Consider the following 12503-nt stretch of genomic DNA (forward strand, 5'->3'; position numbering starts at 1 on the left):
AGTACCGCGAGGGGAAGGGTCGAAATAAGTTAAGGGTGAGGGCTGAAGGAGCTGGATGAGAGAAATGACGGCGGGGCAAACGTCTGCTAAGCATACGATAATTTCTGCGCACGGACTAGCACAACAAAAGTAGCCATTCTAGACTTGAGGTAATATTTGCTATTAGCGATTTGATGTGTCCCAAGGGCGACATAGTACTTGAATGAGCCCCAAACCAAGTTCCAACAAAGATTCTGGATGAAAGTTTCGTAGTCATTCATTAGCAGTGAAATCAAATTTGCGTAATCCACGGGTTTTGAACTCCCTGAAAACAAATAGTACTCATAAGTAGTTTGTCGTGCGCAAGTGGCCTTCATACTCGACCCATAGTCAACCCATATAATTGCCCACATGTGTTCGGGCAGTATGTAAAAGCATACCGAGTTTTTACTTATTCCTAAGTAAAAACTCGGTATTAACATAAGTTCTTGTTGTAGAAATAAAGCACACATTTCGCACATCAGGGAGCGACAAAATGTTATTAACTTATTATGCACATGAGCGGTGGCAAATGAAGTCGGTCGATGTGAGGTTACGGTACAGATTTTTCCTAAAGAGTTAGCCAATGTGGTTTTGTATTTTAGTACACTCTGAAAAGATTACATAAAGCAATTTGTTTGTAACTTGGTTTTTTTTAGTGAGTTTAATAGAAAACTTATAGTTGATATTGTAATTTAAATGGTTTTTCAGGCAATTAAAATCGATAAATTGATCTTCAAAAATACTGTATAAACAATTGTGACTTACCTCATCGCAAGGGTTCCGTTGTATAGACTAGCGATTTTCATAATAACAAAAAGAAAAACTTTATTTGCAAACATCTAGAAGAAGCTCTAAAAAGCGGAATACACAAAACCCGTTACGTTTAAACTTTAACCAATATCCCTACGTGTATGACCATACGGTCTATATAGCGAAAACTATAGCTGAAAATTGAATATTTTTGCATAGTGTTATTTAAACTTCAGTTTGCGTTAACTAACTTAGCTGTTTAGGTATCTCTGTTACTCAGTCATTCTAACTGGTTCCCCCCTTATTATAAATTAGCCAGAAATGGAATAGATATCTTATCAGAAGTAAAATGTATCATTCAGCTCGAATGACGAAAAAACGGTTGAAAGTCAAAGAAGCATCGTAGTGTCTGTTTAAGACTTGTATGCATCGTTACAAACCAGTCTACCCTTTTGTTTTTACGGCAAGATTGTCTCTAAATTGTTATCCATACATTGCCTATGGAATCGGATCGCAGAATTTCAAGGAACCGCCATGCATTTACCTATTTACATTGTTTTAGTGAGAACCCGTTCGTTTATCTCAATTTTATTGCACATTTTACAACTCAGGTGACCAGACTTCTACTTTTTTATTTCTTCTCTCCTTCTGTTCTCAATAGCCTATTGGCAACAATCATGATCTTCAGCACCATTTCATAATTGAAAGTTTACGTAGCAGAGAAATAATTACGTAATCTTAAGAAGCTCACATTTGAGTAGATTAAAGACAAAATAGTTTTGGTACCAATTCACGCCTCCGACTTTACCAGCTGTCGATAAAGGCTAACATATAAAAGAGACGATAGCTCAATGGCACCCATAGCTTAATGGTACTACGACCTCTAGACTTTTACCCGAATAGCTCTACTGATTTGTTTTGCTAGGCGCTTCTAACACATACGTACAACTCAGTCACGACCGCTACGGCTGCTGGCTGGCCGTTTACTATTTACATGGTGTATTGTTCCGTTGAAATTTTGCCGTTTAGCGTTGGTGTAAAGGTATCCCCCGCACAGAAGCAGCCGCGGCGCTGCTGGGCCAACGAGACGTGTCGTTCACTCTGTACCCACCGAATCGGGAAAACAGATGCAGACGCGCCAATCAAATCCAGCTTGCCTGTTGTCGCTCTATTGAACAACATCAATAAAAATCGCGATAAATTTTCTGAAACTGTTCTATTTGCTACCTCTACCAGTGGACCATCGAGTTGCACTGAGTATTCGGGAACACTGGCTGTGAATCGAAACTATCAGGCTGTTTAAAATAGGTAGTTTCTCCGTGGATTCGCGACTCGGACGACTTCACATGCAAACTGGAACTTCATCACGACCTCTATTGTTACGGCTATCACTGCTGCTGATGATCGTGTTATTGGCGCTTCAGAAGTCGATGGATGAGGGATGACTCTTGTTATCGATCCGGTAGTGTTTTATTTGAATGTTGTTGTGCATCCCGTATGAAGGACAGAAAAGTGTGAAATTGATACGGATTTTCCCTCATAACGATTATTGCTAATCGCTACCATTGGATGAATAACCCTTGGCTCACTGCCGAGACAGTACGCTTGATCCGTACACTTTTGCAAGATTTTGCCCCGCTGTGTCCTTCTTCTTGTCATCTCTGACATTGTTACTTATAGTGGACACCTGGAGCCAGTGGACCCTTAGATGTATTTGCTACTATTACTAGTCATTGATGTGCATGTGTTAAGCGTGTGGAGTGCTTTTACCAGAAAACCTCAACTAAAAGTAGTGACCCCAAATAAAGAGTCGCACAATCGCTGCGCCACAGAGAAGCGCGGTCGGCTGATCTCAGCAACTTGTCGTTAATATTATTCTTTCTTCTTTCTTGTGTACTTTAGGACAGCGCAGTATAGCGTTTCAAAGCACTAACCGTTCTGCTGTGCGAAGCCGACTTTAGAAAGAACGTCTAAGGCTGCAAGGCACAGGCTCGAACCCAGTCAACGCACGAGCCCGCGCTGACCTTATCGAGCTCTATTCCTGCTGCACCATTTGTCTGTGTAATTACTAAGTTTTCTTTTGTAAAGCGAGTTCTGTGTATATATGTGTAACTGGAAGTTCTAAATCCCATCGTATGCAAAGGGTGTGAGGAGGAACGTTTTCCGTGCAAACAGTTACTTAGAGTTACCTAAACATAAAAAAGCAGGTCGGGACAAACCTTTCTGTCTTGCCTAACTTTCCACGTCATCAAGCGAGGTCTCTGCTTAATTTTGGAACTGCACATATGGGTCGAAACTGTGGTGCATCTTAGCAGTCTCCATGATTGCGTACTGTTTTGTCAACAGACACTTGTGCCCACGGTTGCTTATTGCAGGGGTATCGCTTCTTGTACTTGCAGCTGTCACGAGCTTGTCCGTGATGCCAGCCTCGATGCCCCACATCGAGGAACGACGGGGTCAGCAGTACCATGAAACAGAAGAAGTGCAGGAGATCTACATCGATGAAACTGACCATGCAACGACCTGTGCAGAATCTATGGAGGTAACGCCAGCGCCACAGCCACACCGGCCTCCTACTGAGGCTGCTATAAGGCAACTTCCTGACTGCTCGACAATTAACCGACTTCGAAACAGAAGAGAGGCACAACCTATTCCGGAGCTAGTGCTCATTTCTACGCTGAATGGCGAAGTAACCGCGGTTAATCCTTCAGGGGAGATTGTCTGGCGGACGCGTACTGGTGACCCACTATTGGAAACATCCCTTAAAACGCTCATCCTCGACGATGGCCGAGGAGGACAAGCAAGATATATACCTTCACTTGATGGATCGCTTTACCGTTTTGATGGCAAACACGTAGAAGTAGTTGCTGATGCCGGTAGCCTTCTTTACAGCAGCCTAAAGACGGATCGTTGGGTGTTCAGCGGGAAACGGGAGACTAAGCAGCTCGGTATTGATGCACGTACGGGTGTTGTTCGGTGAGTGTTCTGATTTTTTACATTATAAACATCGCTCTGTATCTAAATAGTTATTCGGTATTTTCATAGAACTCAAAACATTTTTAATGACTGGCCCCCCACACTGTTCGCCTAATTAAATGGATATCAAATATCTATTGCTCAGATTCGGGGGATTCAGGGATTAGTAGCTCTGATCAAGTGTAATCTAGGTTTAAAACTTAGCCTCACTAACAATGTACCGAATGCAAAGCTACCTACACCTTGGGCAGCTAAGCCTACTTAGGAGCATTTCATGTCTTTTTGCCAAAAGGCATCGTTTCGTCCTTCCCTTCGCGCTTTCGTCTTCTGTTATCAGTCAACCTGTTGTAAATTTAAAAACCGTAAACAAACGACAAAACTGATCGAACTGAGTCTTTTCATGTGCTCTAAGTAGTATTGAAAGTGTGCGAAAGAAAAGATCGCATTAAGGATCATGCTCTGCTATATATGTAACCTAGAACTATGCCAATGTGGTCTCCTCGCTTCGAGTTACGGTTTATGGGGACTCATTTATTTTGGGCATGAACTGTCCGATAGCGGAAGCTGTTAATTTAGATGAAGTATAATAATGTTTGCTTAAAGTGTATTTATCGATAAGCGCAATGTTTATTTCTTCATTTGACGAGGAAAGCTTAATAAGCAGAATGGTAAATTGGGGAGATTTTAGCAATTTTTTTTAGGCCACGCAAAGGTTTTTTGGGCAAGCTTCCGTCATCGAGCTTCACCTATCGAAAACATGAATTGCATACTGAATTACTAGCGGAATGTGGATTTAAAAAATTAAACATCCAGATCTATAATAGAAGTACGGACCCACAATTTACCTACATCGAACGATCAGGTAATCGCGTGTAGTTTTCTTGGCGAACTATTCATTAAAGGACGACATTATGCTTTACGAGTACACACAGCCCTAGTAGTTATAAGATAGAGTGATTTGTCTTCGCCGCACTCCGAGAGGTATTCTCAGATATTTCGAACATGTACTAAAGAGTGAGCACGAGGCTTACCGAGATCCGTTGTAGCTGCCAAAGAAACCATTTAAAGAAAATTTTCTCTTTGATACACGTCATAGTCGCAGCAAGAAACGACATAGTGCCTTGCGGTATTTTGTGATGTACGTAATTTATGTTTTCACTATTTGTGCAGACGTTACTTTTGCATCGAAATCGATTGGGAGCTTACCCTACTTTTTTCCTATTTGGACCAGTAATATATTCGCAGAAAATCGAGTGAAATAACTATGGTACAGTCATTATCTACAGCTACCTCTTGGTCGATAACCATCAATACAACACAACAAAACGCTTTATTTAATGCCTAACTTTTTCCTATTGTCAACATTGTGAATTGCCCTTGTTTCTCCTAGCCCCCACAATAATCATCCATGATGATCCAAGAAAGAGCTAATGAAATACGTAACATTGATGCAACTGCTCGCACTATTTAGCGCCATGATGATTGATGGTCCTTGATCACCTGTTGGAGTAGAAGTTATGGAACACAATAGAACTTGCTTCCTGGATTGTCGAATGAAAACTTTCCACATTTATTTGTAACTTTTCAATCGTTGCTTATGTATAAGGACAGCGACAGCATTCTCAGAATTTTTGTATTAACTCACTTTCAAAGATTGTTGCTTTTTTTGCTACTAGTTTCTTAGCGAAAACGCATTTATATTAGATTTATAATAACTTTTTCCTTAACACATACGTTTGTTTTGGTGGTTTGGCCAAAACTATTAGTTCGCATCCAAATCTGGTCCACGTGATCACAGTGTAAAAACAGTGTGAACGTATGTCTGTGTTATTTATAAGCGCCAATACCTCTTAGAGTTTGCACAAATACAACTCAAATGTCAAATAACATTATATTAGATGAAATGATCTGTCCATGGACCCAGTGAGTGCCTGGGTTGTATATCGAATACTATATTTTTTTTTTTTAATATTTCCTCTCGGTTTTATCAGTCGAAGGCGCCGACTTCATTTGGAAAACTTAACTTGTAGTTTCAGATGTTGTATTCGATAGTGGATTCGTTTCGTTGAGATCGTTACACATATAGATAGAACGAACACATATGTCTTATATACGAAGATCTACGAAGAAGGATTGCTCCAGCGGGCCGCAGTGACCGTTTTACCGTTGAGCCTTCCTTGGTTTCTCGTTACCATTGTGATGCGTGTTTTTTTTTATTCTTGCATATGTTTTCGAAGCAACGACACATAGCTAGATGATCATCAATCTATGCAATAACAAGGGTGTCTTTTTGAGTGAGAAAAACGCGATTATCCTTAACAGTTAAACCCAGAAGTGACAGCTTTTTACTACTACCTATTTGAAAATATTATTACGTTATTTATTCGAGAAACGTCGGCTTATTGACAATTTCAGCCGTAACACATCTCATTCAATTTTCTATGTAATAAGTTCGTAAAGGACGAGTAAGGGGAAAAAGGCATACTTGTCAGGCACCATATCCTGCTTCCTAAACCTCTCCGACCTGAACTAATCTGTAGAGCCCATTTTCAAGACCTTACCTTAAATGTGTAATTAACGATAGAGTGTCACTACGACCTATCCTTCTCCATTGTTGCATCGTTGAAATAAATTGTCACGTTTTTTTCTAGAAAAAAGGGTACTTATTGGATAATAACAGGCACGAATGTAGCCTATGACTAGCCACGTTCTACTCTTCTTGCAGTCATACCTTTGCTCTAATCGATTAAATGGTAATTTTTTCTGTTAGTAGAGCTCGCAATGTTAGCTAACGATCCTAATCTGTCCCGAGCCACCGATTTATTAAAACTTAACAAAAAAATGTCGTAAACAATAGGCTGAAAGAAATTATGTTGCCAGTAAGCACATTATTAAATATATTAGTAAGTAAATTAAATATAAAACGCGATTTGATATTTAATTAATGGATTTATATGTAGGGTATTTTGTTTAAATTAAGATTTACTTTAGCATTCGCTTCTTTATTCCGCATATAAAAAGGCCAGTTTTCTCGAAGGCAAAACCACGAATACATAGTGACGGCTGTTTCCAGAATATGATGAAGATTAGCTACGGTCCAATGTCGAGCGTCCAACAAAACTTTAAATCTCTGTGGTAAGCCAAAACGAGTGGTCCGTCTCGTTACTAGACATCATGCGGCTTCTGAAGATTGCCACACGCCGACGCGAGAGCTCTACAAGAAAACAGGAACTCAAAGAAATCCTAAACACGTAAAAAAGGCAGAAGAATACAGATATAATAATTATATTATCTCGATTTGGAATTTGAGTTGTTTTGCTGGAAGCTGCATGCACATTATTTAAAAAGACTTCAGGTCCACTTTTTAAAGCGGGCCGGTACTTTCCGAAGACGTAAATGCTAAACGACCTAAATACTGCACTACTTTCTAAAACAATAACGTGTGGAGAATTTGATCGATTTAACGATTTCTCCGAAAGGAAGATATCTGCTTCTGACGCTGCAGTCAGTCGGAGAAAGGTCTGTTGGGTCGTCCATTAGATTAGAACAAAATTGGTCATGAGTGAAATAAGTGAAAAGCTTAATGAATTTGCGAGAACGACGTTTATTACCAAAATCAATCAAATAACAAGCATCTGCCGAAGGCAGGGTTTTTAGTTTAAATTCAAATATAATGTGTATAGTGTGTGCGGACGAAAACGGACCTAGACGTGTCAATATGGAATCATCTAAGAAAGCTGAAGTGATAAATGATATGTACGCTTAGGAAACGCCCCCAGAAGGGGTGTTCGTGTCTGCACACGCGAAAAGTGGTACCAATTATAGGTTAGATGCAACCTATAAACGAGGAACGTCAGTGTTGTTCTAACTTAGACTGAGCACCGACAGACTGAAGCTGGCCACAGAAGAAAAACTATTTTCAAAAAACTTACCTTACAGCTAAAAATGAAAATACATTGTTGAAATAGCTATTAAATGGCAGGAGCGCGCGATCCCCAGCCACTGCTCTCTTTTCATCAATCAGCTTTAAATAATGCTATCGTTCATCGACTAATCGCGATCAATAATATTGCCCATATACCAACTGTGTAATTCCAGTAAGCGTTGTGCTTCTTTTGGTTGCAGTTACCTCTGTGATGCTGAAAGTTGTACGAACGTAACCAAAGATGATGCCCAAAGTAACGACGATCAAAAGGACTCCGGTAAGAAACACGTTCAACTTGTTTTAGCTAGCTGAATACTTCTTATTAAGAACTCTAGGACGGATTTGTTCCTCCAAAGGACTATTGAACGCAAGGCTATAGGCAGTATTTAGCCTAGATTTCAAGATATTCAATGCCATTGACAGGATATCCATCGTTGCAGCGTAAATGATTACAAGACATTTATGTTACATACAAAACATTAGTAGATTGTTGACTGATTTAAAAGTGCACATAATTCAGTCTTAAAGCCTTTGTACAATTGCTTGTTCTTTTAACAGGAGTTTAGAGTTTTCTATGATATAAAGATTTTTCGTGCCAAAATTATTTCTAAGCATATAGAATTTAAAACGTTTTCATTAGCGAAAAATTATCAACAGTCGGAGCTAATCTGTACAAAGGATGAACATGTCCTAATTATTGTTCCTCTATTTATTGTATCCTACGCAGCAAATGCAAGCGGTGTGTCCAAGGACAAACTTAGCGGTGCATCGAACCAGAGTGCAGGCGCAGTCCTGATAGTTCGCCGTAATACACAGACGGTTCGAGCAATCGAACCACACTCAGGAAAAGAAGAATGGTATTTCTCCGTTGGGGAAAACTCGCTTCGGCTTCTTGAGGATGACACAGTCGGATGTAACGCTCAGCATAAACCCAAGCGTCGGGTCACTTTTGGTAAATTAAAAAAGTAAAATAGGTTAACTACTGTTAGTTTAATCAAACCTAGGTCTCTGACGAAAGTTAAAGGTTTAAATACACCAAATTATCTATTACGCTGCGTGAAACAACGCCGAAGCGGCGAAGCTTAATGATCAAGAATGCTCGCCGTAAACATTCGGGTCCCGACTATGTTACCTATTTGCACCTATGGATGCTAGCTGACTTACATGAAAAATATTTTTTTTATTGACAAGAGAAGTAGCACTCCATTAGCAAGTCGCTAGTTTAAACCTAACAAATGGATATGCTATTTCCAGGACGGGAGGATTCCGATAATGGACCCTACTATGAAACGGTACAAGTTTATATTAACTTATATGTCCAGTTGCAAATTTAACTTTAAATAGTTAGCGTTAGCAAATATGAATTTAATCATGCGTAATCTAGGTAGGCACAAATTCATTTTATCTCAAGTGTTTTAAGAATACGGGAAGTGGATCGAAGGATCTCTTTATATGACAATCGATCATTTGCGCTGCCCAAGATAATTTATCTCTAAATAAATTTCCTTTCTTTCTTTTTCTTCCTTTCCTTTTTCTTTTTTTTTTTTTTACTAACTACACATCGTTATTATGGTAAACGGTTCTTGGTACCTTTCTAGGGTCTCCGTGTTGAAACGAGTACCGGAAGGATAACCGGGACTCATGAAACAAGTAACTGGACCTTACAGCTTGGCAGTCCAATCGTCGGCGCCTGGCAGTTGTCGGTAGACGGCCTTGAAGAGGTTCATCTTTTGTATTCAATGCTAGCTTTGTTCTTATGTTATTAAAGCTAGCTAGCTATTCAAACGAATATGCGACAAATGCAATTAGTTTTTTTCGTTTCGACCGACAGCAGAGCTGTTATTAATATTCTAGTAATTAACGATATTATAGGCTTACGAGCGGTTAATTACTTCAATAGGAAGCAGAAACAACCTAAGAAACTGATGTTCCAGAATCTTTTTCTCGTAGCTCCAGGCCTATTTTTTGCTCTTTTTTTTTTTTAAGAATTCCACTCAAATGGCGCTGCCCGAGAAGCGCATTCATTTTTTAAGTGAATTTATTCATTAATCCAAAGACAGAGTTTTCAGAGCAGCTATTGCGAAATTACTAAAGCTATTTGCTATTCATAAAGGTTTAAATTTTTCTCGGTATTTTATCTGCGAACGCCTCCATACCTTCAACGGAATACCGATAAGAAAAGAACAGGCCATATTTTTCCAACTTCCTTCATACAAACAAACGACTCGGCGGTTTCCCCAGGTGGACCTGTTTGAGCCTGACCGTTTAATTGGAATGGAACACGGACCACAGCCAATTTTCTACGTTGGCGTCTATCAACAGCAGCTGTACCTTCAACAAAATCCTCGATATATCAAGACCCAATTACTTACCAATCAATGGTACAATCAGCAACACGCGTTCGGCGCAATAGCGGGCGAAAATAGACCGATGATTGATTATAACGTAAGTACAAACAGATTCATCATGATCGTAATTAGTCAGAAGCTATATCGCGCTAGGATCTAAGCTAGTACTGCTAACCTAAATACTGATTTATATTATTATACTTACCTATAGAAATTTCGTGTTCGTAGTATGCGTTCGTAAATTTATTTGCTATTAATAGTCCAATATGCTAAATAATTGCCCTTACAGATTATTCAGCTATAACGCAGCCACTGACGAACTAGCCAACCCGGGTCGAAGAAACATGCCGTGAAATAAATAGAAAATCATTGATATGGTGCTTTGTTCACCTCAACTAATTGTCCATTATTTGAAGAAAGCGAGGGTAACTTCTATTAGATGCATCTTGATATATAGGTAAAGAAGGAAGACCAAAGCAAACAATATCCTAATAAAGCTCATAATATTATTATGTATGATTCGTTTGCGGCGCATAAATGACAGCCAGGCGCTGGGGGCGCGGATCTTACCATCAACCAACCCGAAGTTTCAGTACTGATTGACGATGAAGAGCAGGTGATCAACGCGCAGACGGCGCTGGTGCCGTTCAGTCCTTGGGAGATATTCGAGCGTATTGATTCCGACACGGGTTACTATTTCATGCAGGTTGGTTTATTTTAGCTGGCGAATACACGCAATAACGGACTGGTAACGTGTTTGCCAAGTAATTGATGCAGGAACATTGAGATGCCCAGGTTGGAGACTGGACGTAGACATGCATGCCCTCGATGATTAAAAATCCTAGCAACAGTAAAGACGAAAAGGATACTTTTATTCTATTCTTACCCTCCAGAGGGATCGTAGTGAGCCCCCAGCCTGAAAGACTCTTGGAACTATGCCTAACAGCATTCAGAGATGTCAAAGGAAACGATTCTTCTCTTGTGTGAGCTACACTTATTAGATTCGGATCGCTGAACGGTAGAATTAAAATGCAGTCTATCTTTAATATGCAAAGAGAGGCAATAACAGATTAAGTTTAGATCTTCGAGGTATCTAGGCGAAGAGTATGTCGCGTGAAGGCATTATTTGTACAAGTTTTTATTATTGTCGTTTTTGGCTGTATATTCAATGTGTTTATAGCAACTGTGAGACTAGGATAACGGTATGATGTGTCCTTCGTTTCGGAAAAACTTACCTTCAGTAGGTTTACAGATGCGTATATTTAACACTTGCTGCAATAATTTAGTGATTGTTTCTTGTGCTATTATTTTAGGAGGAACGAGACGGCGACTGTAAGAAGCCAGTTCTCTTGCCAAGCGTCGTCGAGGCTCATACTGATCGAAATGACGATGTTAGAGAACAGAGGCATAGCGATAACGACGAGTGGCCTGATGAGAATCAGGACGACGCGCCGATCGTGTATGTCGTCAATTCTATCGGGTAAGTTATAGTGAAAGTTGGTAGCATTCGGGATTCTATGTTAATTTAGAGCCCACACCAATAAAGAGTATGTGATAGGAACTGCAATAAATACACCAGCATATTTAATAACGAGAAGCATCCAAAAAATATTCATAGAGAACAAATCGAATGTAGACGCTTCACTAACGCTCGTGACACCGACCGATATCTGAACTGTCACATAAATTTCTTGATCAAAATGCCGTAGCTAAACTTGTTTGACGGATAGGAGCCTGACTAGGAAAAGCGCAGTCCATGATATTAGGACACGCACATTATAATATCGTTGTTCTGCATGGATTTCTTTTCTTTTGCTTTAGAAACTATTGGAAAGAGATAGGCATAATTTCAGTTATGCTCTCTGTTGCCGTGAACCTCCTCTTAACCCAAATTCTGCCATACGTGTTCAGTCGTAACGGGCAGCCAATTTCCAAGGCGTCGCCTCAACTGACCCATTCATTGTTTGACTCAGCTGAAATCAATACGGAAAGATCTACAGCGACCCCGTCGACTGCTACAGGTTCGACGTCCAAGGTACGATGGTTTGTGACATTATTGCTTTATGCTGGACGCTTTCACAACTGATCAGGAGTACCCCAGTAAATCCGGAAAAGATTTAAGTATGTCGTGTGTCATGCTTGCTGACCTATACAGATACTTTTTTGCTCTTAGACGGTGACACCTTCCGACGATGGGCAAACGCTAAGCGTAGAATCTTCCGTGGACCCTAAGGGGTCAGAGTTTAGTGAATCATCAAGTACCGTTACTTCCAATTACGTCTCGCGATATGCTACTGATTTTGTGCCCGTTCGTTGCCTAGGAAAGGTTAGTGGATAGAGCTGTTTGAGAGTAAATATTTTGCTACTTTTTCACTCGGATACCGTTTCTCAACGAATAGTTAAGTGGATTATTGATTTTTGAATGAATACGTTTTTATTGTCTTCGTGCGAAAGCCAAACTCATTGGGCGAATACGTTAGGTT

At 39.9% G+C, this 12503-nt stretch overlaps 1 protein-coding gene across 4 annotated transcripts in view; it reads left to right on the forward strand.

The window, feature by feature from the left end:
- Positions 1-12503, forward strand: part of PEK (pancreatic eIF-2alpha kinase) — a 19383-nt gene continuing 6880 nt past the window's right edge. Inside the window, exons 1-12 of one of the 4 annotated variants that reach the window (XM_086971082.1) lie at positions 1-149; positions 1801-2832; positions 3171-3747; positions 7873-7949; positions 8400-8624; positions 8927-8964; positions 9271-9393; positions 9914-10117; positions 10565-10726; positions 11334-11500; positions 11842-12055; positions 12194-12346. In XM_086971082.1, coding sequence (XP_086827208.1) covers positions 3191-3747; positions 7873-7949; positions 8400-8624; positions 8927-8964; positions 9271-9393; positions 9914-10117; positions 10565-10726; positions 11334-11500; positions 11842-12055; positions 12194-12346 — 1920 coding nt within the window. In that variant the 5' untranslated portion in view covers positions 1-149; positions 1801-2832; positions 3171-3190. Of the gene's footprint in view, positions 150-1800; positions 3748-7872; positions 7950-8399; positions 8625-8926; positions 8965-9270; positions 9394-9913; positions 10118-10564; positions 10727-11333; positions 11501-11841; positions 12056-12193; positions 12347-12503 lie in introns of all 4 variants that reach the window. The other 3 variants (XM_086971081.1, XM_022844641.2, XM_022844640.2) reach the window with 3 other exon arrangements.

The sequence above is a fragment of the Varroa jacobsoni genome, unplaced genomic scaffold, assembly GCF_002532875.2.
Source record: "Varroa jacobsoni isolate VJ856 unplaced genomic scaffold, vjacob_1.0 scaffold_1120, whole genome shotgun sequence".
Lineage (NCBI taxonomy): Eukaryota > Metazoa > Arthropoda > Arachnida > Mesostigmata > Varroidae > Varroa > Varroa jacobsoni.